At 37.9% G+C, this 27931-nt stretch overlaps 1 protein-coding gene across 2 annotated transcripts; it reads left to right on the top strand.

Moving 5' to 3' along the window:
* Window positions 1–207: 207 nt before the first annotated feature.
* On the top strand, window positions 208–27505 carry LOC113079380 (UTP--glucose-1-phosphate uridylyltransferase-like). 2 transcript variants are annotated; one of them, XM_026251634.1, is made up of 10 exons: window positions 208–424; window positions 5200–5333; window positions 9527–9634; window positions 19951–20136; window positions 21437–21570; window positions 22957–23254; window positions 23647–23844; window positions 25375–25617; window positions 25882–25986; window positions 26083–27505. In XM_026251634.1, the coding sequence occupies exons 2-10, from the start codon at window positions 5235–5237 to the stop codon at window positions 26188–26190; spliced, it is 1479 nt and encodes a 492-aa protein (XP_026107419.1). In that variant the 5' UTR covers window positions 208–424; window positions 5200–5234; the 3' UTR covers window positions 26191–27505. The 2 variants fall into 2 exon arrangements, with proteins under 2 accessions (XP_026107419.1, XP_026107417.1); XM_026251632.1 differs by lacking the exon at window positions 208–424 and adding an exon at window positions 957–1270.
* Window positions 27506–27931: the final 426 nt, after the last annotated feature.

Here is a 27931-nt window from a genome sequence, read left to right as displayed (position 1 = left end):
GTTTTCCCTTTGGAATTAAATCTGCTGCAATGTATGTGCATTTGTTTACGACATAAATTAAATAAAACTTTATGTTAGATTTTGTAATATAATTTTAGTGTAAACTAATTCAGAATCACAGTTCATCAAGACAGAGTGCCCTCTGACCATTAAAAAAAGGAGGGTAATAAGTGACGTAGACCTTTATAATTTTGCTTTCTAATCAGTTCTTTTAATTTATTTTAAGTTCTTTTAAAAAGTTAATTCAACGTATGATGTTCTGGGTGTTCGTAAACAATGTTTTTAGCAAAGCACTTCCGCCGTGTTTCCATGACCCCGCACTGCTGTTTCTGAGAGGAGAAAGTTGGTTGGTCAGAGAGGAAAACACGTCGCAGCTCCGGAACAAGCTTCAGCAGCTCCCCAACAGCATCTTCCAGCCTTCAGAGTAAGACACTTTCTAAACTACTTTCACATTCACTTTGCATTTAAAATATTATAACGCCAGGGAACCACCTTCTCTGCCCTGTTCCTAAACTCCTTTCTAAAAGCATAACGTCAAGCGTCATTACACTGAGAGGAGAGCGTCGCTGAGTAACGCTGATGGCAAGGGCGAAAATGTCGCAATAATGCGTACAGTCCGTACTAAATGATACCATTGTAACATTAGCCATCAACATTTCATATTTTAGAATATGGTACAATAAAAATGTTTAATTCTCCCCGGCCTAAACAAAGCAAATAAAACTGACCCTAAAAATCATAGAAATGATCCCAAGACAACCAGAATCGGGTTTACGTGATCAAGGAAGTGCGACTGGATTGTTATTGTGACGTGTTGAATAATGACGGACTAAAGGGGCTGAGCACAAATGTATATCTCAAATATACACTCCCGAGAGATGCATTTTATTATTTCACCTTGTAATATAACACACCGCCTCTTTTTAGCAATAAATAAACGCGCGAGTAAAGGTCGACGAGCTGTTTATTCACCCTGAGCTACTCGATAGTCAGTGGGAGGAGAGAGAGTAAGAGAGAGGTGGTTCATTTTTAAGCGCGTGAACGCCGGAGGAAAGCACTCTTGAACAGAATGAGAGAATCGATCAGCTGACCTTCTGTATCATTATTACTACTACTAATAAGCCTCAATCCCAGACAGGACTCTCGCTGTGTTGCTGGTTTTCTCATGATTTAAACGGGATTGGGGGGAAAAGGATTATTTTAGTAATATTTAACCGAACAGCATTTTATAGAGTTTAGAAGACAGAGACTATGTCGCTGTACGTTGAAGGTAAGAATGTTCATAAGTCCTGGTTTTGCTGTTATATGCTTGCTTATTAAATACTTTAAAGGTTATATTGGTTCTCTGGATATATCTTAATTTATTAGATGACTTACTGGTATCAAGTGATCAAACTGGATCTTACTTCACCATTTACAAGCTGTCAGTTGAATTCTGATGAGAGTGAAAGCTGAATGAACTCCTCAGTTACTGCTGAGTGAAACACTGGGAAAGTTGCAGAAATGGAAGGGTTTATAGAGAGCATTTTGTAAACTCCAGACCCTTCCAGACTATCTGTCCATTAGACTCCTTGGTTTGGCTGTCAGTGACAGTGTCTGTAATTTAAAGAGATTTTATGTTAAACACGATTACAGGGGATAGTGACTGAAGTTCTGTGACTGTTTGCGTTCAGCAGTGTTTTGAATGTACAGTTGGGTCCAAAAGGATGAGGTCACATTGAAAATCCAGGATTTTAAATCTAATTTAAAACCTGGAAATTAAAAAAAAGTTTTAGGACTTTGAAAATACTACGACAAAACTTTGTGGCATACACTGTTTAGCTTAGTAAGATTCTTTAATGGTTTTTAAAGTTTCCACAAAGGCTACATTTATTTGTAAAAAAAAAAATACATTAAAAGACATAATGCTCTGAAATGTTATCTATTTAAATGTCAAAATGTTTTTGAGCAATAGTGAAATTCATTAAGCAGATTTTGATCCATTCATGATTCACTATCAAATAATCGAGTTTGTGAAACTAATTAGCTGTGTAAGTGGAATAACGTCTCTGTTATGTATTGTAACCCTCGTTTCCTGAAGGAGGGAAAAAGACCTCACATTGGTCACAGACGAATTGGGAATCTCGGCAGAGATACAAGTGTAAACTAAACGAGCCAATGCATGTGATTATTGCATCCAGCTGCTGCTGATCACAGCATGAGTATTAGTATGCAGCCGGTGCAGTGTATAATCAACTTTTCAATGAGGAGCTGAGCCAGTGACCAATCACTCAGTGGTGGTACAGCAGCTGTGGCGATGGGACGTTACGTCTCCTTTCCCTCCTTCAGGAAACGAGGGTTACAATACATAACCGAGACGATCTCTTTCATTCAATCACTCTCGACATTATGACCAACAAATTGGGAATCCATGCCAAGGCGCCATGGATGCTGCCACTTCCAATGTCCTGTGCAAGCCGCCCGGCCCCTTTTTGGTGTAGGCCAGGGCTCGCAAGAAGGACAGTTACTGTTGTCTTGGCACTACCCACTCAGTGAGATTGCGGAAGCCCCATCCTTCCCGAAGGAGGTTTCCACCCAGCAGGTGCATATGGAAGATTAGAGGTGATTGTAACGCTCTTGGAAATGGCAGAAGTCTGCCGGTAACAAAGGCTCTGAAGCTATACCGTGGACTTTACACATATGGGATCCCAGCCCTCTACCAGTTCTTAAGGATTCAGTGAGTGAGGGCCTGGTGATGGACGTTCCTCCATGTATGGCTGGTGAGGTGACAGAGGAGCTCGACAGGGCCTACAGTATGGACACTTGGGAGCAGTTTTAGAAGGCCAACACTAAACTAGGGCCTCTCAATACCACTACCCGTTTGAGGTGAAAAAAGGAGAATACCGGCTCCACAAGAAGGCTATAGAATCTAGTATGTGTTGAGGGTCGCCCTGCCTGCAGCCCTACAAATATCTGTCAGCGAAGCACTACGAGCCAAGACGCAACACATTTAGTAGAGTCAGCTCACAACCTGAGCGGGTAGGGAACACCCTGTGCCTGATTAGCCACGATGATGCCAACCACTATCCAGTGGGCCATCCTCCGCTTAGAGAGGGCATTGCCCTTCTGCCAGCCTCCGTGACAGACAAAGAGCTTGTCTGAGGTCTCAAAGCTTTGCATCCTGTCTACGCAGTATCTCAATGCTCGAACAGTTACAAAGCAAAGGTAGGGCTGGATTTGGCTCCTCCAGGGGCAGCGATTGCAGGCTCACCACCTGATCCCTGAAGGGAGTAGTGGGGACTTTGGGCACATAGCCGGGCAGTGGCCTCAGGATTACCTCGGAGTCAGCCGGCCCAAACACTAGGCACGAATTGTCAACCATGGCATGTAGGGTGCAGGCAGCCTCTCCACAGGCTGCATAAGCATCACCAGTCAGACCAGATGAGTGCTTACAGACTCCAGATGGAAAGGCCCATTTCACCCGCCAGGTGAAGCAGTACCAGGACACAACTTCATCGCTATCAACCGCTCCACTGGGGGATCTCCGTATACTACTTGGCTGCTCCCCCATTAAGGGTGGTGAGGGAGGAGGATCTACTAGGCCGGTTTCTGGTAGTAAAAGGTGCCATCCATAACCTAGTGAGCTCCTCAGGCACTTCTGGGAAGAATGGCACTTGGGCTCTGGGTGCGGCGGAGGTTTCCACTCGAGCCCTACCCTCTCAGCGGCATGGGAATGCATAGCTATCATCTCCAGATCTGACTCTTGATCTGACTCCAGATCTGGCCTTGCTACCATCCCAGAAGATGGTAAATCTTCCAGAGGATGGCAAATTGTCCTCTCCAGAGAGTTCAGGTTCTCAGCTGATGCTGTGATTTGACATCCAAAAGGATATGGCTGGTACACTTTTTGTGGAGGGGCCTAGCTCATTCCTTAGAGAGCTCGGCTGGCTGCGAAGTGCAAGAGGAGTGATCTTCAAACCGCCCCCGAGCTACTGCTAGTAGTAGTGCTTCCTTGACTTCTTGTGCATTGACTCATTTAGTTTACACTCGAAGTGGATTGGTCTCTCTGGCAAGACATCATGTTGAGAGTGCCCGACTGAAAGGGAATGTACAGTCAGTCAGTCTTCAATAGAAAATTACCCCTGCTCATCCTGTTAGTTGACTGTGCATTATCTCTGCCGTTTTTAGCTCTGGTTCCTCCAGAGGGACCAGATCTGTATTGTGAATCACTGTGAACAACAGTGTCTGCTCAGGGACTAAATAACTGACCCATAATAAACAGCCCAATAAAGTATAAATCAAAGTCAAGCCACTGTTTAGTTTTATTTGTAGATAGTACTGCTGGTGTGTTAGACTAAGCTACGTGTACTGTGTTAACCTAACTGATACTTGTTATAGCACTTATATATCATTGCTCTTTTTGTTTTGTTTTTTGATTGCTTCCACTGTCCTCTTTTGTAAGTCGCTTTGGATAAAAGAGTTTGCTAAGTGAATAAATGTAAAATTTGAATGTGTTAGACAATGTAAAAAATTGTTGCACTGGAAAGTTTTTTTTTTTTCAGCATTTAAAAGTAAAATTCTGAAAAACAAATTCTGAGAAAAACAGAAATGGTTTAATTTTTCAAGTGCCAGCTGACACTCCCATTTTCTGGATTTTGGGTGACACATGCCTGGAAGAATGTTAGCAGATACATTTTTGGCACACTGGCACGAGAATTAATTAAATGGGTGCATACCAAAGAAATGTGGTCGAACCGGATTCAATCAGATCATCAGAACTGTGGCACCCAAGGTAGCGTACTTGCTTGTGACATAAGAGCTGTTTTCATAAGGATATTTAAAAAAAAAAGTTTGAACACTGACTTCACTGATACTATTTAAACTATCAAAATTATCATTTTATTAATTATATATATATATATATATTTTAGTTTTTTAGTCAATTTATATCTGTCTACAAAAATTCTATCTGTATTCCAAAGTATTTAAGAAGCTAAGTATTAAAGCACAAGATATTAGATCAAACATAGATTCTCTTATGTTTAAGAGAAACTTAAATTCAATCACTTTTAACTTGTACCGGAAGGTTGTTCATCGGCCTGCTACAGATTTCTTGCTGGGAAACTGCTCACTGAACTGTTTGTTAGGAAGGTCAGGAGGTTTTTTCCATTGTGAAGTTAATGTAAACCTTTAACATTAAGATTTTGGCTTTACTTGTAGGTCTGAGTAAAGAGTTACATAGCGATCCCAACAAGATGGCCGAGTTTCAGGAAGTGATGCGACAGCAGCTGGAGAGCTCTATGCAGGCCGAGCTGGAAAAACTCTTGAGCACAGCCAAAGGTGCAGAAGCTGAGGTGAGATACAAGTTCACGAACATTTAAACACATTTTGTTAAATTCATCTAACTGATTTACCTTTTTATTACAATGATGATTTATGTACACTACCATTAAAAAGTTTGAAGTCTGTAAGGTTTTTTTCAATGTTTTTGAATGAAGTCTTGTAACAAAGTCTGCCTTTGATCAAAAATACAGTAATATTGTGAAATATCATTACGATTTAAAATAACTATTTTCTAACTTAATATATTTCATAATGTAATTTATTCCTGAGATGGCGAAGCTGAATTTTTAGCAGCCATTACTCCAGTCTTCAGTGTCACATAATCCTTAAGGCTAATATGATGATTTTGCGCTCAAGAAACATTTATAATTGAGGAAACCAAAATATATTTTCAGGATTCTTTGATGAATTGAAAGTTCAATATGACAGCATTCATCACTTTCAAAAAATAAATCTTACTGACTTCAGACTGTTGAATGGTAGTTTAGGTGTGATCAGGACTATATAATGGTTTCAGCATCGTGAAAATTTTTTTTATATTTACTTATGTAATTGTAGAAATTAACTATTCATTGTCAGCCTTGAAACCTATTCCACAAATGAAAGGAGGATGTACTTAAGGGATTACTGGGATAAAGCAAGTAGTATTTGGTTGGTAATGTAATCTCAACATGTCAGATCAGGAGGAGATCCTGCTCCATGTAAAAAAAAAACTGCTCTTATTAGACCGTTGTCATGACTGGAATTTTATTCTCAAGTGAGCGTACATCATTTTAAATACACTTTTCAAAAGTACACTAATTTCTTCAGGCCGGTTTACACCTGGTCATTTCATGCGTTTTCGCTGATCGGATATCTATCTGATTTGTTAAAGGGGTGAAAGGGGGAAAAGGAAGCAAAGCGGGCGAGGCCTGCGTTGCTTCAGAGAAGAGGAAGAGAAAACTAGAAGTGCACATAAAAATCTATTCATATATGAATTGCGATTCTGTCTTCTAACGATTCTAATGGATTCACAAGTTTCAAAATCAATGTTTTAAAGCAGCAGTTCTTAATACTGTTCCTTACGTCCCCTTGCTCTGCATCTCTCTCTCTCTCTCTCTCTCTCTCTCTCTTGTTCATTCATTCGTTCGTTCATTCATTCAGCTAAGCTCTAAAAATGATACAATTATATACTTATTTTCACATATCTATGAGAAGCGCTAAACATGGACATGCATGCAGTTGCCGTTCTGTATTAAAGCTTTAATCAGGATAAAAAGTATATTAAAAGCTAACATAAGAAGTATAATTTACAAATAACAGTGTATCTCAAAGTATGAGACGACAACAAGCTAAAAACATAGCCCTACCATTAAAAGCTGTGTTTACACAGGTTCTGCACAATCCTCTTCAGTAATATCCTTTGCTTCTCAATTGGGCTCAAACTGATAAGTGATATTAAGGATGTGTACGATACAACCAGTGTAGGGGCTGCTGAGGTGATGGGTGGGACGTTTAGACCCGCACTAATGGCAGTTTAGTCAATCACAACACACTGGGCTTGCTAACCTATCAGTGCCCATCTCTTATTTCTGGCTTCATAAAATAGGCTTATGTGAACAATAATGCATTTTTTTTTCAGTTAACGCGTTAGACTGCACCCCATAAACACAGTCAAGCCCAGAAAAAAAAACAATGAACCACCCCTTTAAAACGTCTCCATTTACACTTCATAAATGTTTCTTCGTAAAACGGATATAAATCCAGTCTTCAATTCCTGCGTTATATTTAAATTTAGTTCACGTCAATGAAATCAAAAGATAAGTCTGCTTCTTACTTTCACGGATCCATCCATTCGCAGCAGTTTGCGTGTGCTGAAGAGATGCTCATCTACTCGTCCGCAGCGATGTGTGTTGCATTAGCGCTGTCATATCTGACTAATGTCATATAGATTAACACGCTCTCACACATTTATTATTGTAACGTTTTGGGAAAAGTTAAATTTGCATATGTGGTTACAACAACCAGATTAATTTACACTTTTCCAGTTTCATCTGGAATGGTTTGAGCGATCGTGTTTATATATTTACAAATAATTAACAAATATTATATATTTACACCTGGTCTTTTAACGATCGGATAGCTATCCAATCAGATAAGACGCATGAAGTGACCAGGTGTAAACAGGCCCTTTATGTGTAGAATTTTTTAATGTTAATGAGATGAACAATTTCTGAATGCACTTTTAATTAGAAATAGAAATCATCATTTATTTGTTATAGTCTCAGTGCACAGTGGAATGACGAAGGTAACGAAGATGAAAAATGAGCGAGACCTTCTTTAGATGCCATTTGAGTGCAGCAACTGTTGAATGGCGTTCCAGTGTGACAGAAGAGATTTCATTGCACTGCTGAGCGGATGTTTAGTCTCACTATGAGACTAGCTATGAAATGTTGCATCTCTCTTCAGCCCCTACCTGCTACCTTTAATTTTTCCCTCTTCATTCATTTTCCTTTTTTCACCAAATGTCTCTGTTCTGAGTCAGTTTGAGAAGGTCAGAAAACAAAACTCTGAGCTGCTTGGCGATCCACCCCAGTATTTCCTCGGCACCATATGGTAATAATCAGACTTAGCCGTCATCACAGTGACACATACTGACCACTTGTGTCCCTCCCTCTCCATTACACACAAACTCCCGTAATCCCACCCAAACTTTAACTGCCAAATGACGTACTAAAATCCACACCCTGCCAGCTCAAATAAAGTATGATAAGGAGATGTCGTCAGATTACAGTTTACGTAGTTGCACTTGCACCTCTTTTATGAAGACATCCATGTCATGGATGCTATCACTCTACCATTTATAGTAGCTAAGTAGAGATACTGTCGTTGAGTAGAGATGTCAAAAGCACTTTTATTTCAACCACACAGTAAAGTAACATTTTCTGATTCATAAGTGGCTGCTTTTGACTCTCACATGAATATTTGTGGGTGCACTGTGAATCAAGTCATTACAATTGCCCTTCTTAGTCAGAATTCGAGGTGAATTAAATCTAAACCTAGTCAGTTAATTAGGGGAAAAAATTGATGTGTGTCAAAATACCAGATCTGTGGATTAGCCAGTGAATGCATCCTAATAGACCCGTTGCTGTTTTATTAATATTAATCAAACAAATAACATTAAAAAAAGTAATCTAAATGTATGTACATGTAAATATATTTTTAATACTGTTCAAAAGTTTTGGGTTCATAAGATTCTTTTAATTGTTTATGAAATAAGTCTCTTATGCTCATAAAGGCTGTGTTTATTTGAAGAAAAATATTGTAAAAACAGTAATATTGTGAAATATATTTTTTTTACAATTTATACATTTTTTATATTTTTTTAAATGTATTTCTTTGAATTTTCACAGTCATTACTCCAGTCTTCACTGTCATGATCCTTCTATTCTGATCTGATTTGTATATTTATTTTGATTATATTATATTGTTTTACATTTCAAAATAGTTTTTCAAATAGTTTTAGTTTTGAGAATCAATGCATATTTTTTACTGGCAATGGGATAAACTATGGAAATGTTAATATTGTGACAACCCTAAATCTATATTATTTGTGAAAATCCATTTCATTAAGTGTCGCTTAATACTAAAGTGTTTACTGATGTTTTCTTTGCTCAATATTGCCTCACAAGCTTTTTTTCCAGGTTTATTTATCAAGTTACACTTTGATTAGAGTGCAGAGTTATTGAACTTTAAATTCTCAGCAGGCACAAGGAGTTTATGGATTTTCATAATTTTTATTTTTTATTTTTAATGATGTGCACAGTGAGGACTCAGTGATCTTTCACAGCAGAGTTTTAATTATTTCACAAGCTTTTACGAGTTTTAATTGGCAGACAGTACAAAACAAGATTAGAAAGTTATGCTGGCAGGTTGGTTTTTTTATGCTAAAAAATGTTGTTGTTTTGTTTTTGTTTTGCAGACTAGAATCATAACAAATGTGTGATTCAGTGGAGGAAGGTGACACCCGATGTCCTTAAGAACATTTTCACTGATAATTAAAAATGCATATTGACTAACCGCTATTATAAAAATACCTTGGATAGGCCTAGTGATTCATAATCTGTCAAAATATCTAGAGGTTAAGTTTAAATGACTGAAAATTATTGGTTTCTCAGAAGGAGACCTTCCTCAATAATGTATTTTTACCTGCTCTCTTCCTCAGGTGTCTAAGAAGGACTTTGAAGGCTTTAGGAAGTTATTCCAGCGATTTCTTCAGGTGAAGGGACCTTCAGTAGAATGGGCAAAAATCAACAGGCCCCCTGAGGACTCGGTAAGAGAAGCAAGTGATTGATCGCAACACAGGCCTAATTCTTACACTTACTCATATTACACTCATATTATTAATTTAATTTGATTGTAGACCTATAAACTGAATGTTCAGAGAAACTAAAGCCTAATGTATCTATAGTATACACACTTCAAGCATTAAAACAGACAGACGGGCAGTACTCAGAGCCTCGGCTTTGAGTCTCATGTATGGACATTAGTGGTGCCTTAGGCTCTGTGATTAAAAGCTGCCCACATTCCAGCATGAATGAATTCTCATGACATTCATACAATTCTAGTATCCAATGTTTATGGGTCCAGTTAGACCAGTTACAGTATTAACCTGTAGATAGACCTTGTATGAATGTTTGTGTGTGTGTGTGCAAGGAAAATTATAAATAAAGCTTAAAAATCGATTTGTCTCTGGGCAAGGGAGGGTGTAAGGAAGTCAAACCATAAAAAAAAAGTGTCTCCTAATTTGATTTGGCTGTGTGTGTGTGTGTGTTTCACATAAAGAAACCAATGTCGGTCTGCTTTCCTCTGGGTCTATGATGATTATGCAATGCAGTACTTTAAGAGCCAGAAACCCTGAAATGTTTGATACTATAGTCTGCACCATATAGCCAGGTTATCAGAGCAGGATATTAAATGCCTTGCTCCAGAAATTCCTGTTTTATCCACACTTACAAGACAAGCACTGAAACCAAGCTCCCTCCAACTCCTTCCAGGCTTAAAGAGTGATGTTGACAGACCTTTGTGGGTATGTGGGTGTGCATGTTAATTTAAGGATATTTGGAGAAGGTGAGGTCATTACCTGTTACATAGAAAAGAATTTCCTGCTGTTATATATCATAAACAGTAAATGCTGTAATATATTTGGTTGGGACTTCAGGGATGGGCTGTCTGTGTTTTCTCTTATTGTAATTTAAGGGTGTGTCACTGTGTGTATATCCACATGTAAAACTTTCTTTGACAAAAAATGCTAATTCAAAGTTCAAGGTTCCCTGAAGTGCCTTGAACCAAGCATTGTTATTCTATGTGGTGACGTCATTTTAACTGAAACAGGAAGAGAGGGAGGGACATATTGAGCAGCCCCGCCCCCTTTTTAAAGTAGCCATATCTGTTGTTCTCTTTCAAATCAAAGGATAAATACGCATCCTTGTGGTGTGGCTGACAGAAGAGCGTAGGCAGTTTGAGTGATGTGGCGAGACACAGAGGAGAGTGTTAACAAAATAATTGTAGAATAAAGTCATTATTTTTATGGGTTTGGAATGACATGGGGTAAGTGATTAATGTCAAAAGCATATTTACACTCTCTGAAACGTTTCCTATTACTACACTGTGTATTCAGTAACTAATCTCAGCCGGCGCTCCAGCGTTTACAGTATACCTTTATATTGCAGGGGCAGGCGCTTTGGATTCTAGAGAGCATGAGAGAGATGCTTATGTTTTCTAAATACAAATTGTGTCACTGTTTTGGAGCACGCTTCCTTTTAGATAACCTTAAGAATACCATCTTGATGCTAACACCCAAAGCATTTTAATTCTGATTTTATGGAAACTTTAACACCTGCTGGGTGTATAAAGGCTAACCAGTCCTCGTCTGTTGCCATATAATGTCTGGATTCTGCGACATCACGTCTTATGTTTGCTATAATAATGACATAAGTGTTGTCCCAGTAGATATACCCAAGATAAGTGGCGGATTGACTTATTGGATTTTTGATTATTGGAACTTTTACCAGGAAAGTTTTACCCATATTTTATGTTGAGTTCATCAGGACATTTCACGTCCTTTCTGTCCCACCTAAGCCCACTTCAAAATCCTGAATTTTTATATATATATATTAAATTATATATATTTTTTCTTCATAAATTGTATATAGAATGTTAACTGCTGTAATTAAAAAAAATACATTTAGATTATTATATCATCCAGTTTACAAATATAAATAATGTACAATTAATTATGATAGCAATTTTCATTAATATGTAATATAATCCAGTTATAACTGTATTAATTTCAAAAACTTAAGCAGGAATATTATATATATTTAAAAACGTTGCTTAATTTCTTTGTAGTTTTCATCCCATTCTAAATCCACAAGACAATCACAAGACATTCTTGGTGACACATTTACATCAGCAAAATCAGTAACAACTGTGTTCAATCACAGAAAAAAAAAGTTTCTGTTTGCAAGACATAAATCGATGTTGACTAAGGTAAGGTGTATTGAGAATGCTGCACTGGTCCAAGGCATCATATTTCTGAGGACTATGTGCTGGGAAAGAATTCCTAAATAGTGTTTCATAATGTGCATGCATCTGTAGAAAGTATACATTCTAGTTCAAGACTTCTTGCTTCAGTTCGATACAGTAAATACTCCAGAATCCAGATTTAAAAATGCTCTGCATATTTACAGTTTTTTTCAGTCGCTAACAAGCATTTGTCCAAGCAGTTGTCACATTTTCAAAACTCTAAACACAATTAGCACAGCATCTATCTATTGTGGCCATACCATTCACACATTTCATGTCGTTTTCACACAATATGGAGTCATTGAACACATTTCCACAATGCTTACATATTCTGAACAGACAAGCTATACCTCCCAACAAAATTATGGATCGTTTTTGTAGTATTTACAAATGTTAACACACAACATCCCACAATAGCAAAAACAATGTTCCAAACCTTAGATAGAGTATAAAAACCTCTGCTTCTGCAATGATATCAGTTCAAAAACAATATATCTTAGCTGATTTATGTTGTGTAAATTGGGCCAACCACAGCTGATTCCAATCTGGCTTAGACTCAATGGCAGGGCTTATTTTTTAGACAATAAACTTATACAATAAAAGGAGGACTTTGAAGAGTGATGTTTTTGGAAACAGAAAAAGAGAAACACTGTAATGTATGGACGAGGAAGAGTAAGAGCAAGGGGCCCAGGGAGAAGAGCAGGAGCAGTGAGAGGAGCAGGAGCAGTGAGAGATGCAGTGAGAAGAGCAGGAAAAGTGAGAGGAGCAGGAGCAGTGAGAGGAGCAGTGAGAGGAGCAGTGAGAGGAGCAGGAGCAGTGAGAGGAGCAGTGAGAGATGCAGTGAGAGGAGCAGGAGCAGTGAGAGATGCAGTGAGAAGAGCAGGAAAAGTGAGAGGAGCAGGAGCAGTGAGAGATGCAGTGAGAGGAGCAGGAGCAGTGAGAGGAGCAGTGAGAGGAGCAGTGAGAGGAGCAGTGAGAGGAGCAGTGAGAGGAGCAGGAGCAGTGAGAGATGCAGTGAGAGGAGCAGGAGCAGTGAGAGGAGCAGTGAGAGGAGCAGGAGCAGTGAGAGATGCAGTGAGAGGAGCAGGAGCTGTGAGAGATGCAGTGAGAAGAGCAGGAGCAGTGAGAGGAGCAGGAGCAGTGAGAGATGCAGTGAGAGGAGCAGGAGCAGTGATAGATGCAGTGAGAGGAGCAGGAGAACTGAGAGGAGCAGTGAGAGGAGCAGGAGCAGTGAGAGGAGCAGGAGCAGTGAGAGATGCAGTGAGAAGAGCAGGAGCAGTGAGAGGAGCAGGAGCAGTGAGAGGAGCAGGAGCAGTGAGAGGAGTGGTGAGAGGAGCAGGAGCAGTGAGAGGAGCAGTGAGAGGAGCAGGAGCAGTGAGAGATGCAGTGAGAGATGCAGGAGCAGTGAGAGGAGAAGTGAGAGGAGCGGTGAGAGGAGCAGGAGCAGTGAGAGGAGTGGTGAGAGGAGCAGGAGCAGTGAGAGGAGTGGTGAGAGGAGCAGGAGCAGTGAGAGGAGCAGTGAGAGGAGCAGGAGCAGTGAGAGGAGTGGTGAGAGGAGCAGGAGCAGTGAGAGGAGAAGTGAGAGGAGCGGTGAGAGGAGCAGGAGCAGTGAGAGGAGCAGGAGCAGTGAGAGGAGCGGTGAGAGGAGCAGGAGCGGTGAGAGAAGCAGGAGCAGTGAGAGGAGCGGTGAGAGGAGCAGGAGCAGTGAGAGGAGCACTGAGAGGAGCAGGAGCAGTGAGAGGAGCAGTGAGAGGAGCAGGAGCAGTGAGAGGAGCAGGAGCAGTGAGAGGAGCAGTGAGAAGTGAGAGGAGCAGTGAGAGGAGCATTGAGAGGAGCAGGAGCAGTGAGAGGAGCAGGAGCAGTGAGAGGAGCAGGAGCAGTGAGAGGAGCGGTGAGAGGAGCAGGAGCAGTGAGAGGAGCGGTGAGAGGAGCAGGAGCAGTGAGAGGAGCGGTGAGAGGAGCAGGAGCAGTGAGAGGAGCAGTGAGAGGAGCAGTGAGAGGAGCAGGAGCAGTGAGAGGAGCGGTGAGAGGAGCAGGAGCAGTGAGAGGAGCAGTGAGAGGAGCAGTGAGAGGAGCAGGAGCAGTGAGAGAAGCAGGAGCAGTGAGAGATGCAGTGAGGGGGAGCAGGAGCAGTGAGAGGAGCAGGAGCAGTGAGAGATTGTTTTTATTTTAACCCCCCCCCCCCTTTATCTGGGCTTTTTGCTGTTGTTGTTTTATGTTCAGAATGCTCTTATGTGTTTCATTGATATTTTGTTCACTGTAAGCAATACTGTCGAACCTGTTCTGTTCTATCATACCGTGTTTCTACTGTACTGCCTCCTGCAGTAAACAGTAAAGGGAAAAATAGCTTTTTACTGGAATGCTTTTGAATGTGAACATTACTGTACATTTGGACATACAGTTCCTAACCAAGAAATTTAGTGTAAAACAGTGAATTGCATGTTTTGCATGCAAATACCTGTAAAACTGAAACATAAAAGTCTATGCAGTTTTAGTAATGTCAACAATAGCCAGTATTTTGAAACCTGGTGTACTTTGATTGACTGTATGTACCTTGTGAGGTGAAAACAAGTGTTATTCTTTGACAGAATAATTTAATTTTGAGTCAGATTTCCAGTGTTTTGGTAAAGTTGGTGTGTGCAGATAAAGATGTGTTCTATTTTGAAATGAAGATTTAGTATATATTTAACAAAATGTGTTTTTGAGAAGAAAATTATCCATTTGGCCAATTGTGTTTTGTAGGTGTGAGTCTGTGTTAAGAGTTTAGAAAAAGTATCTGAAGTATGGTTAAGCGCTTGTTAGCGATTGAAAAAAACTGTAATGTTCTCCTTGTAACTTTTAGCTTTTAATGCCTCTATGAACCTTTAAATACTGCCATCAGCCTCTCTTTCTGCAAGATGGAGAAGCTCTTCTAAGGTGCTTATGATGCAAAAAGACGTGGAATTGTGGCTTTCTGACTGAGCTAATGAGATTGTGGTCTTGTGATGTTGTTGGATCTTTGAGAGATTTTATTTATGTGGTGTGTGCGATTATGAATATGTGAACAGGTTTGAGTTTTAAGAAAGTGGAATGTGGCTGACCCTGAAACCATGTTTAAACAATCTGATTTAACCTGTGCGCCAGGTTTATATAAAGGATTCCTACCCTTGATTGGAAGCTCAGCTCTCACATACTTTTTCTTTTCTTTACCAGCAATTATGTGTTCCCTGTTGATCTCTGGTTGACTGGTTAGTTAACTTAGTCAGCCATGTTTAATTTAAGGCCTCGGGGGAAGTGGTGTCATGGTGGCTTTGAACTGGGCTCATGTTTAGTCATATGCCTTTCATTGCCTCAAAATTTCCACCTGAGCTGCATTGCAATTGTTTAATCGCATGCACTAAAAATAGACTGTGTGTATGTTCACGTTTGAATCATTTTGGGTCCCAAAAGCAATAGAAAAACAATTTCAGTCGTGCTTTATTTGAAGCATACCCAAGATAAGTGACAATATAAAAAGAAACAAGTAAATATAGACACCTGAAATACAAGACTTAAGCCACACCACTACTTAAGACACAAGAAAACAAGTTTCGGTCTAAATCGTAAATATATTCATATGTGTATTAACACATTGAATAAATTGCTACAGTTTCACACAATAAATAAGAAATTTGTTCTATTCATATTTTATGAATAAGGCTCATAGACAAGTGATTAGTATGTGAGCTGGTAGGACTTTTTTAGCAAACTTTTATTCAAAATGTGAAATGCAAGCAGAAACAATAAATTAAAGGAGTCACGCAATACAAGTAAATGTTTGTATCAAATTTTTGCAAGAACATAGTATTGCAGTTCTCATACAATGTGTCATTTTATTAAGTGCTTAAAAGATTAATTTGTTCAGATTATACAAACATAAGAGATTGACAGAGATTCTATTTCAAACTATTCTTTCTCTTTCTCTCTCTCTCTCTCTTTCTGTAATGCTACTGAATCACCTTAAACTTGTATTACTGATTGATTTTCAGTCATGAGTATTAATGCATGTCATTATTAATGTGTGTGCATATGTTTGTTTATAGGCCATAAAAATGCAGTCGGTATAGAGAAGATAATTTTCAGTGCTGTTTTTAATTTCAGTGTTGGCTGATGACCTAGTTTTATTGCATTCTGAACAGTAGACTAGAATTGAGCCAATCAAAACAACAAACAAAAATGTAAAGCTGTAATTGGTGTTCTCTGAAATGCATCGGCTTAACATGTAAATACCATGGTATATGAATATGGTAATAATTATGTAAATTGCCTTTGACACCATGATATGGAAAAGTGTGATGAAGTAAAATTTTCACAAATTCAGATTGGGATGAAACATGGTTGAGCACTACTTCACTATCAGCAATGCTGTGTGTCCCTGGTTTTAATATTTTTTAGAAGGGATAGGTTGGTGGGTAGAGGTGTGGCTGTATACTGAATAACAGTTAGCTTATAATTTTAATGTTGAATGTATAGTTTTAGATGTTTCTCTTTCATTTTGTATTTTATTATTATTGCTGTTTATCCGGCACCTTTTGGCAAAAAAAATATTTTATGATAAATTATATAAGCTTCTTAAATTGTGATTTTACTAAAGTTAATTCTACTTGGAGACTTAAATGCAAATTGGTTAGATAAAACGGGAAGAAAGAAATTGAAAAATAAAACTAGTAACTCTGATCTGAAACAGCTTGTAAAAGGACACACAAGAATAACTAAGAATTGAATTGGTGGAATTGGTAAACTTATAAAGAATTATTTACCAGACCCCTAACTCAGATAATTTATTTATTTTTAACACAAGGATTTTTTCCCTCTGCATGGAAATAGAGTAATTACCCATGTTCATAAATCTGGAAGTTATACAGGAATAAGTAATTATAGACCAATAATTATTCTCCCTATAATTTTGAAAGTTGCTGAAAAATGGGTAGCAGAGCAAATAGTCACATATCTTAATAATAGTAAATTTTCCCTTCACCCCTTGCAATTCAGTTTTAGAAAAAAATAAAACTGCAAATTGTTTTATGTTGGAATATATTAAATATTTGATGGATAAAGGAGGTATAGTTGGTGATGTAATTCCTGGATTTTAAGAAGGCTTTTGGAACTGTAAATCATGAGATTTTACTTTCTTAGTTATTCAATTAAAAATTTTCAACTGAGGCCGTTATGTGGTTTAAATCTCATTTAGAAAATAGAAAACAATGTGTATGGATTATAAATGCGATATCAAATAAGGTTCTATTTTAGGCCCATTGTTTAGTATGGATGTATGTATGTAAATGATATACCAAATGTATGTCCAGATGTCTTTTGTCAGATGTATGCGGATGATGCTGTGTTGCATGTACATTGCAAAAGTCAACAACAGACTGCAAAATTTTTTACTGAAACTATGAATCAAGTTGCTCAATGTTTTATTAACTCATGATGTGATATTTGTCCAGGAACAAAAACTTGAAGTGAATTTAAATATTTAGGATTATTGTTGGTTCTCAACTTTCTTTTAAAACACATGAAAGTGGTAAATATATTGAAATTCAACATATCAAATTTCAGATTTACCAATGAAGCAGCAGTTCTATTCATGAATTCAATGATTATTCCTCATATTACATATTGCATGACTACCTGGGCTCAAACATGTAGGTCTTTTCTTAAACTAGTTGAAATTATTTGTAAACAAACTCTTGGATAAAAAGAGTTTTAAGGTTTTGGATAAAAAAAACAAACCGTTTTCACCATTGTAGCATATTAGATATGTTTTCTGTTTAAAGTTGGAAACATTTGATTCAGTTTGCTAATTTTGGTACTTATTTTTAAGATCTTAAATGGTTTTGCTCCACCTGTTTTTAAGGATTACATAAATAAAATAACAGGACGGTGTACACGTTGGTATTAGAGGTGATTGTAACATGCCATTAAGAAAAACTACCTTTGGTCAATTATCTTTTGCTTTTAGAGGAACACATGAGTGGAATAGACTCCCTGTAGAGTGGAAATAATTAAAACAGTTAATCTGAATTAAGATTACTGTCCCAACAGTTTGTGGAGGAATCATTTAGGGATTGAAAATACATAAAGGCCTTTAAGTGAATAAACCTTTTAAAGCCATTTAAAAGGATTTTCTCTTTGAAACCACTGCGAGAAACTGCTGCATCTATGGCCTTTCTCCTGGCAGCCACAAACCTCAAGTAATGTATACATAAGACGTTAACACTGCAATACTCCTGCTTTTATTTAATCTGATCACTGTAACTGCATATGGCTGTATTTGAGCACCTGATGACCAGGAATCTACAGATGATTTTCATGTTTTTAACAGCAGAATTCTAAGGAATGGAATTCAGTTCTTTGGTCACAGATTCTGAACTGAAGAGTAGAAAAGTTCAGATTTAAAGGATCCAGTTCAGAAATGGCATTGATCATGACAAATAGTAGTTCTTAGAGTAGTAGTCTGTCATGATGTGCTATACCAAGATTAAGGTTTAGCTTAGAGTTAGGGGTTAGTATTTGTTTCTGCATGGTGTCAGTCAGCAGTGTGATTGACATGAACTGTGAAATCTTTAGAATCCGCTGCATTTTGGTTTGTGCTTCACAGGTTTTGGGGATAAAATTAAGCTTTCTTTTCATCTTTACCCCCTCTCTTACACAGACATATCTGTCATGGCTTTCCTCTCCTTCACTCCCTGACAAGCATTATGACCTTGGTTAAATTATCCTCTCCATCTGTTTGTAGCTATGTTTCCATCACCCTGTTTTTATGCAAGTTGTGAATTATTGCACCAGAAACCAGTGATGGAAATACAACATTTTGGGGGGAAAAAATCACTTGATTTGCAAAAAAATGTTTTTGCTCACTTGGGGTGGTTTTTAACTTATTAAAAAATAAAAATAAAAATTATAGAGCAATGGGAGATGGAACAATGGGAGATGGAAATGCATTTGCGGAATAATTCTTCCATGCGTATCAAACTAATGTGACTGAGCAATGGGACAAGATAACCTGACCAACCAGCAGACTGATCTCATTGCACTGCATCTCAAATATTTTTTTTGTAATTTTGCAAGTCTATCATCAAAGTATTTCTGTATAATTGCCTCCCAGAACTGCACTTATACAACTGTGTTCCAAAACAGCAGGAATCCACCTTCAAAAGCAATGACCACATGTATTGTTTCGTCTGCTCATTCTGAGGCTCAAGTATTTTATTACATATGAAATTTAATATATTCAGTGGCTTCTCCTACTTTTCATAGTGAGATTTAGTGCCAGTTTATCAGGAAGTGATGATTTTGTTCTATATGACTCGTTGGATGGAAACGGTGCTTTAATCGCAAACTTTGTGGTGAACATAGCTAGTGTGTATGTCATGGAAAATGCTGTTTGATGGAGATACTACATTTGAATCCTTTTCATGTTTGTTTTATCTGTTTGTCGTAATATCATAGTGGAACATTGTGCTTTGAATTTGAGTGTAAATGTGTGGTGATATTTAATTGGTATCTGACTCATCAGTGATGTCTCCTGGTCCCATGGCCCGCTGGGAAACAAGAGTAATGAAGTAAAGGGGAAGGCTTTTTTCTTTCATAAATGCATCAATCGTCTCTCCTGCTCGTCTTTCTGTCTCCCTCCCACTGGTACTATTGATCGAGCAGTTTGACTGTTTATTCGGTTAAACGTGGAATTTTTTTTGGCTCTATGAGAAATGTTGTGTTTGCACAGTGTGTGTTGTGGTTGTTTGGTGTATTTGAAAATGATTCTTGATGATTGATCTTAGACGGCATCATAACAGAGCTAACTAACCTCAACGTTTGACTTCTGACTCCATGGTCTCTAGTTGAGATAAACACACACACATACCCAAAAAGAAACAGCATCTGGATGAAATTTAGAAACTTCATTGTAGTCACTTGATGGATCATTTATGAACTCCATTTATAATTTAATCCAAACCCCTTATAATTAAACTTTTCAGATGGTAATAAAATGTAAGCATGTCCTCACTGACAGTTGTTTGTCTTTGTCTTTTTTTTTTTCAGATCCAGCCATATGATAAGATCAAGGCCAAGGGTATTCCAGACAACATAGCAGACAGTCTGAATAAGCTGGTGGTGGTGAAGCTGAATGGAGGTCTGGGAACCAGCATGGGCTGCAAAGGGCCTAAGAGCCTTATTAGTGTCCGTAACGAGAACACTTTCCTGGATCTAACTGTCCAACAGATTGAGGTTTGTCTTATGACACTGAAAGCTTGAAGTATGGTTTCACAAATGAAGGTCTCTAACATCTTCCTGTTAAATCTCAAAGACTGTTGTTTAGCAAGGGCTAATGTAACCATGCTAATTAGCCAAAAATCATCCCCCTGTGGTTTCAACAGGTTTGTTAGTTCCTACAGAATAGACAGTTTTCCTTCCTGCATAAATTGCATTATGTAATCCACATTTGGTTTAAAAAGACACAACGCTACTATTCTGTGAATTGTTTTTTTTTTTATAGCACATTTTGCAAGATACTATATTTCTAATATTCTCCAGGTGTTTTTATCTGTAGGGAATGCACATTCAATTATTGTCTTTTTAAAATGCATCTCAGATAAAAGAGCTTCTCAGATTTGTACCCAAAGAAATATAAACCACTCCAGATGGGGAAAACACAGCAGCTGAGAGATTTGAAAGTGGGCAAATAGGCCTCCACCTTTAGATCTTAAATCACAAACATATGTTCCTCTGTATTTGCTTTCTCTTGCTTTCTTCATCTTCATCTACAGCTGTAATACACAGACACATTCCTTCATTTATACAGAGTGAGTATTTTAAACCAGCAGCAACAGGCTCTGTGCTAGTTATTTTTCTCAGTGCCTTGGACTGAAGGATAGGTAGTGAGCATGAAAGAGAACTTGGAGTAAAACAGAGAAGGCTGTGTGCTGGGCAAGAGGGAAAAAAAAGGATAGGGGCCAAATACTGAGCCCTGTGGGACGCCCTTACTGAAGAACATTCAGCTCAGTGTCTCATCGACAGACCGTTTACCTGCTTCATGTAGTCAGATATCCCACTCACTGAATAAGGCCCATTAGTACATGTAAATGGGTAATCTGTCCTTCTCTCTCAGAAATAAAGACGGTTGTTTCTGTACTGCCTTGCTTCTCTCTAGGCGGAGATTTATGGGCATAAATTCATAACAGAAAACTTTCCCAACACATCCAACAGTTTAGATTAGTTTGGATAGGAGATATGTCTAAGCCTATATCCATTAGAGACCATGTTTTATCAGCTTGGCTCGTGTTAAAGATCACACGTTTACAGAATTGTCTAAATAACTTCTGTTATTTAGAATTATCTAGAGTTCATTTTTTCCAGATAAAACATAATGTGTTACAGAATGTACTAAACCTGCCAAAGTATCTGTATTAATGTGAAACATTTTGGGTTCACAGTCATTGTTAGATTGTTTAGAATGTTAATGGAAAAAAACATGAGTTAACCTGCTGGATAATTATTTTTGTATTTTTTCTTTCCCTGGTCTCCTCAGCACTTGAATAAAACATATAATGCTGATGTTCCACTGGTGCTTATGAACTCTTTCAATACGGATGAAGACACTAAGAAGATCCTACAAAAATACACGCACCACAGAGTCAAGATACACACTTTCAACCAGAGCAGGTATTTAACACACACACACACACACACACGCACACGCACACATTTACCTGACAAGAAATATATTTACTTTTATTTTTAAATAAATTAGAATTAATAAGCCTAAACTAAAATCATGCATTTTTAAAATGGAAAAAAGTAATTTATATAAAGTTAATTATTATTCCAGATTTATTACATTTATTTGACTTCTTTTAGTACGTATTCTGAGTATAGCTAAGTAAACCCTAACCACAGATATATACAAAGTAATGTAACATATATGTAGTTTAAGTACAATATATCTCGGTTGATGACACATCATATAAGCACACACATCTACAGTGTTTGGAATAACACCAAAAACACTTTTCTTACAAAGATTATACTTGGAAGTGCAGGATAAAACTCTTGCTGTCTGTTGACGTGCAATAAATATTGAAAGTTATGTACAAACACCTGTCTGTTCTACTCATTTCAACTGACTTGTGAAAACTGCAAAAAAAAAAAAAAAATACAAATCCTTTGACATATAGCAATTTATTTTTTGTTGTACAGTAACGCAAATAGTTACTTTCTCTGGTAACGAGTTACTTTTACTATAGAGTAATTATTTTACTAACTCAGTTACTTTTTGGAACAAGTAGTGAGTAACTATAACTAATTACTTTTTTAAAGTAACATTCCCAACAGTGCACATCAAAAAAAAAAAAAAAAGAAAACGATTGTAATTCAGGGTTTTGGCACAAACAGTGCTGGATGAACAAAAGTTGAATTTCTTCAGCTTCATGTGTTCTGCTAAGTCAGATTTTAAAAACAAGTTAAAGATTTATGAGGTTTCTAAGCAATAATGGGGATATGATAATATTTGATTTACCTCAAAGCTAACAACAGATGCTCGTGGGATAGGGTTACATGTGTTATTCAGAATACAGTGGTAAAAGATGGCACATATTTAGTCCCGTTTGAAGCTGATGCTTGTGGAAGAGACATTGTGATGAAAGGATGAGGAGGAGGATGAAGGCTACATAGAACGTCAGATGTTTTCCCTGGCTTCATTTGACCTGAATAAGCCTGAAATGCAAGAGCGCAAAAAAATATTTTAGAGCCCCCCTAAAAGCTAATTTGCATAAGCAATGTATTTTTTTGTGTCCATAAATATAAACAAGGCTTGAAATTTTTTTTCTTTCTATAACTTTATTTTAGTGTTTGCATCTATTTTATCGATCCATTTGAGCTATTTTATGACTTCATATCTTACTGATTTTTAGCGATGCAGCTTTGTGTATAAACTTTTTTTTTATTTCACAGACTATCATTATATTTATAAGTCATTTCAATTATCTTTATTTTTACATTTATATTAGAATACATTAGAAATGTAGACTTTCTCTCTTCTAAATTCTCCAGGTATCCACGCGTGAATAAGGAGTCCTTGTTGCCGGTCGCTAAGGACATGGCTATGACAGGAGAGAATGCAGATGTGTGGTATCCTCCTGGTCATGGTGACATTTATGCCAGCTTTTATAACTCCGGTCTGTTGGAGCAACTCATCGCTGAAGGGAAGGAGTATATTTTTGTCTCCAACATCGATAACCTGGGCGCAACGGTAGACCTGTACATACTGAACCACCTGGTGAGCCAGCCGAACGGCAAACGCTGTGAGTTCATCATGGAGGTCACAGACAAGACCAGAGCAGATGTGAAGGTGAGCGAATGTTATTTGTGTGGGATATTACACAGTAGTCCAAAACAACAGTGTGACTTTTAATCAGAGGAATTATAATTTCAACCAAACAGCCATTATAGCCAAGTGTATTTTAAATGTGTAAGAACAGTGAAAGGAAAGGAAGGTGACAGATTGTATAACCAGATGTAAACAAGGCCAGTGATTCTTTATTAATAGACTCTGGAGCAAAGCACTGTGACAAGAAATTATCTTCTTTTAGTCCAAGTTCAGTAATTTGTATTTATGTCCATAAAGTTCATTTCGAGGTAAATAGATTTTTTCATGCATGTAAATAAATGAGCTGTATTTGTAGAGAACGAGGCTTATGCATGTAGCATTGTCATTGAAGGTTGTGTGTTTGTGTTGTCCAGGGAGGTACGCTCATTCAGTACGATGGTAAGCTCCGGTTATTGGAAATCGCCCAGGTTCCCAAAGCTCATGTAGATGAATTCAAATCGGTGACCAAGTTTAAGATCTTCAACACCAACAACCTGTGGATCTCCTTATCCGCCATAAAGAGACTACAGGAACAGAACGCCATGGACATGGAAATTATAGTCAACCCTAAGGTATGAAAACTAAAGGCTTGCAGAAACAACAGCTTGAGCATTGTGTTTTATTACGACATATCAAAGTACTGCAGTCAAATGAACTTAAAATTATACAGCTTCCTTTAAAAAAATTCAGGCAACCAGACATTTGATTTTCTTAATTTCTTGTTTGAATTTTCCTTTTCAAGTTTTCAGCACTATTTATAGCTGTGCACTAGAAATCTGTTTTATTCCCCTGGCCGTCCTCTCCTTTGCACGATCGCTTCTGAAACTTTAGCTGAGAACCTGATTAATTTATCAGTCCACGTGGGACCCTGTAACACTGCGCTTCTGCTGTCTTCTTTGTAGAGTGTTCACTTCGGAATAAAACCCACTTACAAAACACAAGCACTATAACAAGCTGATATTGAGACTGTGTGCTTGAGTGTCCTTTTTATACCAGACCCAACATCTCATTTGAGTAGTAGGGATCTAGTTCAAGACTTGTGTGATCAGAGAGTTTGATGGAGGGTTTTGCAACTAATGAAAGTGAAAAAAAAAATACATTTAGAAAAGTACATTAATAAACAATTGAAATAGAAACAATTTCTGTTGGGTTTTCTGTTCTCAGTCCATCACAGAAAACTAAAGAAATGAAAGGTAACCATAAGTTCTGATTTTAAAGATCCTGCAGACCCTGTCTAGAGTAGTACACAGTTCAGCAGAGCTCCATATTGTAGCACCATTTCTCCCCCTAAGGCACAGGCTCTCATCCAGCAAGAAATTAGAGTTTGTTCTAGATTTCTTCAAATCCAATCCCTCCCGCTCCTGTTGCTGTCCACCTTCTACATGTTTGCCTGTGTGATACCAAGACCAACTATACAATGCATTTACACTTCCTAAACATTACACACTTCCATTTAACATTATTGTTCTTCATAGAACAAGTATAAATAGTTTCTTGACAGAAAACATAAATCTGAAAATTAAGTCACGAAGAAACGAAAATGTCCTATTTTCTAAATGGATTTTATTGTGAATGATTATTCCACACGTTTCATTATTATTATTTGTTTCACATTATAATTTTTTTAATCAAAATGTCACAACCCGACTTCTCTATGGTGACAAATTTCAGATTTCTCCTCTTATTTTTCGTCTTTTTCTTATAAATAGACAAACTCTCATTCAGATCTACCTCCATCCAATCAACAACTCATGAACAGAACCAAGTCCTGTCCTTCATTTATTTATTTATTTTTTATATAATTGAAATTGGATGTACAACGAGGAAAAGTTCTGTTCCATCTATTTTAGGTCTAATTTTATATACAGTTGGGAAATATTAAAGCTTGATACTGCACTGGAAATTTGAGGGTTTTTCCCATTTAAATGTGGATATGAATGTTTCAAGATTTTGAAAAATGTAATATTATTATTAAATATAATATTTCTAGGTCACTGATCAAATATGCACATTTGAAACACTGACAGCATCAAGTATGAATATTCCATATAATTTGTCCATATAGTTGCTAAAATCCTTTTCTGCCTCTCTCTCTACTACAGACTATAAATGGGGGGCTGAATGTTATTCAGCTGGAGACAGCAGTGGGTGCTGCCATCAAGTGCTTTGATAACGCCTTGGGCATCAACGTGCCTCGCAGCCGCTTCCTTCCTGTCAAAACCACATCTGACCTCCTCCTGGTTATGTCCAACCTGTACAGCCTGGAGGCAGGGTCTCTGAACATGAGCGAGAGGCGCGAGTTTCCAACAACTCCTCACGTCAAACTGGGCAGCTCCTTCACCAAGGTACCGCCTAATGAAGCATTCACATCAAATGATTCATTCAAATCACACGGTGTTCCTCTCACACTGCAGTGTGTGGGCACGATCTCACTAGAGATTCAAGACAATCAAATCTGCCAGCAACAAACCCTCTAAGATTTAAAAACAAGGACATTTTCATGATCACAGCTTCTGGATTCTCTAAAAAAGAATATCTCACAACAGACGGTTAATATACAGTCCAATACTTAGGAAGCCTTGATCCAGTTTCCTTTTTTGTCCTTAAAGGTTCAAGAATATGTCACACGGTTCGAGAGCATTCCTGACATGTTAGAGCTGGATCACTTGACGGTGTCTGGTGACGTCACCTTCGGAAAGCAAGTCTCTCTAAAGGTAAGACCAAGGAACATCTTAAAAAAAAAAAAAAAGTTTGCCCAATCAGACGTTTTTGCAGGGTGTTGTACTGTCTGATTATTCCTGTATTCGCAGGGAACCGTCATCATCATAGCCAACCATGGAGACCGAATCGACATTCCGGCCGGCTCTATGTTGGAAAATAAAATAGTGTCTGGAAACCTTCGAATCCTGGACCACTGATTCCTTTGTGCCATATGACCTGGATGAAAAATCACATGACCGACCAACACCTGTCATTGTCCTCATAATCATAACCAACCACTAGGGATGTAACGATTCACTCAACTCAAGATTCGATTCATGGTTTTGATTTCATGATTCGATTCACTATTTTTCTTTTTTTTTTTACAAAATTAGATTTAAGACAAATAATACATTAAATATGTCCTTTTATTATTGTTTGGAGAAAATGCTGCACGTTTATTTGTGAAATTGAAATATAACACTATAATAATATACTAATATAGCACTTGCATGTTATTGCACTTTTGTTGGTTTTGATTGCTTCTATTGTCCTCATTTATAAGTCGCTTTGGATAAAAGCGTCTGCTTAATGACAGAATTTTAATATAATGTTAATCTAAATGGCAAAACTAAATTGAAATTTTAAAAAAGCCCCAAATCAAATAAATATGTACCGTATTCTTCGGACTATAAGTCGCACCTAAGTATAATTCGCATCAGTCCAAAAATACGTCATGACGAGGAAAAAAGTCGCTCTGGACTATGTCACATTTATTTAGAACCAAGAACCAAGAGAAAACATTACCTTCTACAGCCTTGAGAGGGCGCTCTGTTTTCAGTGTAGCCTACAGGAGCACTGAGCAGCAAAGAACGCCCTCTGGCGGCTGTAGACGGTAATGTTTTCTCTTGGTTCATGTCAAATTAATTTTGTCCGGAAAATAGGGTAACAATAAATTAATTTTCAACCGGCTCACAGTTAATCGTTACATCCCTACAAACTACAGAAACACAATCAACATTCTGATCAGTTCCAGGAGGGGAAATAAAAGTGTCTGGGAAGTTCCAGATCCTAGAGCACCCACACCTCTGTGTCATGTGACCTGGATGCCTAATCACATGATCAACCCACACCTGCCACTCTTTATCAGTGGTGCTGATCTCAGCACACAGGTCCACAAACACTTTCCACGCCATTCCGGAGACATTTATTTTTGTAGTAGTTTGTGTATTTTTCGTTTTATTTTCTGTCCTTCAGTGATCCTCAAATTTTATGTATGTATCTCATTGTGTTTTAGTTTTAGTTTTTATTCTGAGAATGCAGTATTTCTCTCTATGATGTATCTATGGCATCACAAACTGACCCTTCGGGGACAGCATCCTCTACTTGCTCGAAAATGTGAAAGAAAGAGTGTGAAGCAATAAGAGTTCTGTAACAGTGAAGGCTGACCGTTCTGTCTTTTGTGTTCTAGAACCTGTTCTACATCCTGAACATTCTGTGGAACTAAATAAAGTGCAATATGGAGCAGATCAATAGCAGTTCACATCTTAATTTCTGCTCAAGTGAATTTCACAGAAACTCACTGGAAATTAAACACCTGCTTGTTACCTACAGGAGAATCAGAAAGTGAGGCAATAAGCATGTGCACGAGGAAGGGAAAAAAGTAATAAGCGTCTACTGTTGCAGCAGACTCACTGGAATCAGGAGGTTATTGTGCTCCACTGGTCTGTTCATGTGAAAGCGGCCAAGCATATATAATAAGCTGCATACAAAGCAGGACTCGGGTTGGGTATCGAGAACATGTTTGACGTCTGAATGTCTGTTTTTTTACATTATTATTGGAAAAATTAATAAGAATTAGAATCGATAAGCAGAATCACACAATGTCGATTTAACATCAGAGGTCCTGAGATTGTCACAGCCGACAGTCGGCTCCTACTCTGACAAAATGTGAAACTT

The sequence above is a fragment of the Carassius auratus genome, unplaced genomic scaffold, assembly GCF_003368295.1.
Source record: "Carassius auratus strain Wakin unplaced genomic scaffold, ASM336829v1 scaf_tig00027861, whole genome shotgun sequence".
Lineage (NCBI taxonomy): Eukaryota > Metazoa > Chordata > Actinopteri > Cypriniformes > Cyprinidae > Carassius > Carassius auratus.
The sequence above is the reverse complement of the archived record's forward strand: the minus strand, read 5'-3'. Positions and strand labels throughout refer to the sequence as shown.

What these genes read in the sequence shown, in the direction of transcription:
- LOC113079380 (XM_026251632.1), top strand. An exon ending in ACAGGCCCCCTGAGGACTCG is followed by an intron (nt 9,635 to 19,950) that starts GTAAGAGAAGCA and finishes TTTTTTTTTCAG; the next exon opens with ATCCAGCCATATGATAAGAT. An exon ending in AGACCAGAGCAGATGTGAAG is followed by an intron (nt 23,255 to 23,646) that starts GTGAGCGAATGT and finishes TGTGTTGTCCAG; the next exon opens with GGAGGTACGCTCATTCAGTA.